The following is a 2805-nucleotide window of genomic DNA, read 5'->3' as shown; positions in this document are numbered from 1 at the left end:
GTAAATAAATGATTGAAACATTTATACTTCAGATACTGAAAGGATAGAAGCCAGGAAGTGCGTAATCTTCCCAATTATGCCTGTGCTTCTGAATAGTTATAAATGGAAGTTCATTTCACGACTCCTTATTTTTTATTTGAAATGATTACCACATATGGACCTTAAGAATCTCCCACAATATTCTTTCTCACCTCATTGAATTTATTTTGATGTAAGTTTGAACACAAAGCTTTGTTGCCTGCAATAGATTATGTTAAAGAAAAAAAGCAGCAATAAAAACAGATTTTATTCAGGACTATTGTAAAAGGGAAAAGAGACTCAGAGTGGAAATGGGCTCAATTCTGAATACAGCATGGACAGTGGGGATTCATAGTCAAGGAGCACAGTGGGAGTCAGTGGATGGAAATTACTGATAGGAAACACCAGGAGTCTGGTGAATTCTGGTGAAACCCACATGATAAGATTCTTGCTCAAACTGGGAGATGCAAAGACAAACACAAAAGTCCACAGTTTGAGGCCTCTTTGAGAAGAGGCTTTAGAGGAGGCTGACTAAACTTTGGCCAAGGATACAGTATCAACTACACAATTCAATACTTGCTATAATGCAGTAAAAAGAAAGCGTTAATATCATGTATTTGTGCAAAATTTACCGTAATCAGGATATATGATTTCCTCATTCTCAGAGAAGGAATGGCACTAGAAAGGTCATTCAGAACAAAGCCATGCTAAACGAAGATGATTGTTTTAGTATAAAGAGTTTGATAAAAAAAATTTTACCTCGACGATAAATCTGAAAATTATTAAAATATGCTTTTATATGTGAAAATGCAGGGCTATAATAAAAAACGATAAATGTTAACAATTGTATTTGCAAACCATAAAAAATTCTACAGCTGTGCTTTTTCTTAGGAAACAGAGTCCAGTGCTGGGCAGTTCAGTCTTGTTCACGGGTTCCTTACACATTCAAACCAGCAGAGTCTTTTTATCAGCTTTATTTACCACTTTCAACACGTGGTTTTTCTCCTCATGTTGTTTTGGCACCTCTACAGATTGCTTCCAAATTCAAAGTGGATGGAGCATAAGGTGAAATAAAACAAGTTTGGTTCATGACAGCTTGCCCAAGGTGTCTTTACGCCAAGAACGTCCTTAGAAAGAAATATTCCACATGTCTATCTAGAGCTACAAAAAGTTAAAAGACTGAATATATTATTGGTAACCATATGAAGGAGAGGATGACTGCCCTAATACATCTTTTGAATACTCTCACGTTTATCTCAATCTTCTAAAGCATTTAAAGGAGTCTGAGTATGCTATTATATAACAAAATTTGCAGTAAAGACACTACAGCACAAATTGACAAAACAATTCACCTTGCTTCTACTGAGCATTGGCAAATTCAGGACTACAGTATGTTAAACATAGTATAGGTAATTAACCAAAAAAAAGGGAAGAAAATGACCCAGGTAGGCTCCTTGTACATAGTATTCACACACTATCATCTTAAAAAATTTTATATTCATGTAAATTTTATCCCCAGAGTCTTCCCTAGAACTTTCTTCAGTGCCCCTTTAACCTCCTTGTTCCTCAGAGTATAAATAAGAGGGTTAAGCATGGGAGTCACCACAGTGTAGAAGAGGGAAACGAACTTCCCCTTGTCCGTAGATCTATTCTTCACCGGCTGCAGATACATGAAAATGATGGTTCCATAGAAGATGACGACGACCATCAGGTGGGATGAGCAGGTCCCAAGTGCTTTCTGTCTCCCAGTAGCTGACTTGATCCTCAACACCGCATGGGCAATGTAGCAGTAGGAGACCAGGATGAATGAGACAGGCACTATAAGGAAGAGAATACTAGCCACAAAGAGCTCAGCCTCATTGAAAGTGGTGTCCACACAAGCCAACTGGATGAGCACGGGGACTTCACAAAAGAAATGGTCCACTCGGCGATGCCCACAGAAGGGCAGCTGCAGGGTGAGGGTGGATTGTACAAGGCTGGTAGCTACTCCGCTGAACCAGGCCATAGATGCCAGGGCCATGCACAGACGGGGATGCATTAAAACATTGTAGTGGAGGGGACGGCAAACAGCAACATAGCGATCATAAGACATCACAGCCAGGAGCACACACTCCGTGGATCCCAGGGCAAGGGAGACATAGAGCTGCACCACACAGCCTCCGTAGCTGATGGTTTTCATGGGATCCNACAGCAACATAGCGATCATAAGACATCACAGCCAGGAGCACACACTCCGTGGATCCCAGGGCAAGGGAGACATAGAGCTGCACCACACAGCCTCCGTAGCTGATGGTTTTCATGGGATCCCACAAGTTTACCAGGAGCTGGGGAATAACACTGCTGGTGAAGCAGAGGTCCAAGAAGGAGAGATGAGAAAGGAAGAAATACATTGGTATATGAAGCTTAGGTTCCAGACGAGATACCAGAATGATAGAGGTGTTCCCCAGGATGGTTAGTAGATACAGGATCGATATGACCACAAGTAGAGCCTTCTGCAACTGAGGATGGTCAGAGAACCCCAACAGGATGAAACCTGTTAGGCTGCTCTCATTGGTCTCCACCATCCCCATATGCGAAGTATGTTCTCGAAGGCTGAGAAACAGCAGAGAAGGATGACATATCACACAAGGGCAATGTTACCTCCATAAAAAAAAAGAAGCATTGGATGTTAAAAGCTTTGAACCTATGTGATTACATGTAGTGATTTGGATCTCTCTATTTGCCTAACGTGTGCATTCTAAATAAATGCAGTACATACACGCTTAATGTCTTCACTTCCCCCTGATG

The 2805-nt window shown here is 41.1% G+C and overlaps 1 protein-coding gene across 1 annotated transcript; it reads right to left on the bottom strand.

Annotated features, from left to right (window-relative positions):
- Positions 1-1516: 1516 nt before the first annotated feature.
- On the bottom strand, positions 1517-2588 carry LOC103583907 (olfactory receptor 2G2-like). Its single transcript, XM_008565091.1, has 2 exons — positions 2297-2588; positions 1517-2175 (listed from the first exon to the last, which is right to left on the bottom strand). Exons 1-2 carry the CDS (start codon positions 2586-2588, stop codon positions 1517-1519), a joined length of 951 nt encoding a protein of 316 aa, XP_008563313.1.
- Positions 2589-2805: the final 217 nt, after the last annotated feature.

Source organism: Galeopterus variegatus, unplaced genomic scaffold (genome assembly GCF_000696425.1).
Source record: "Galeopterus variegatus unplaced genomic scaffold, G_variegatus-3.0.2 Scaffold30270, whole genome shotgun sequence".
Classification (NCBI taxonomy): Eukaryota; Metazoa; Chordata; class Mammalia; order Dermoptera; family Cynocephalidae; genus Galeopterus; species Galeopterus variegatus.
Note: the sequence above shows the minus strand (reverse complement) of the source record. Positions and strands in the feature narration are given on the sequence as shown.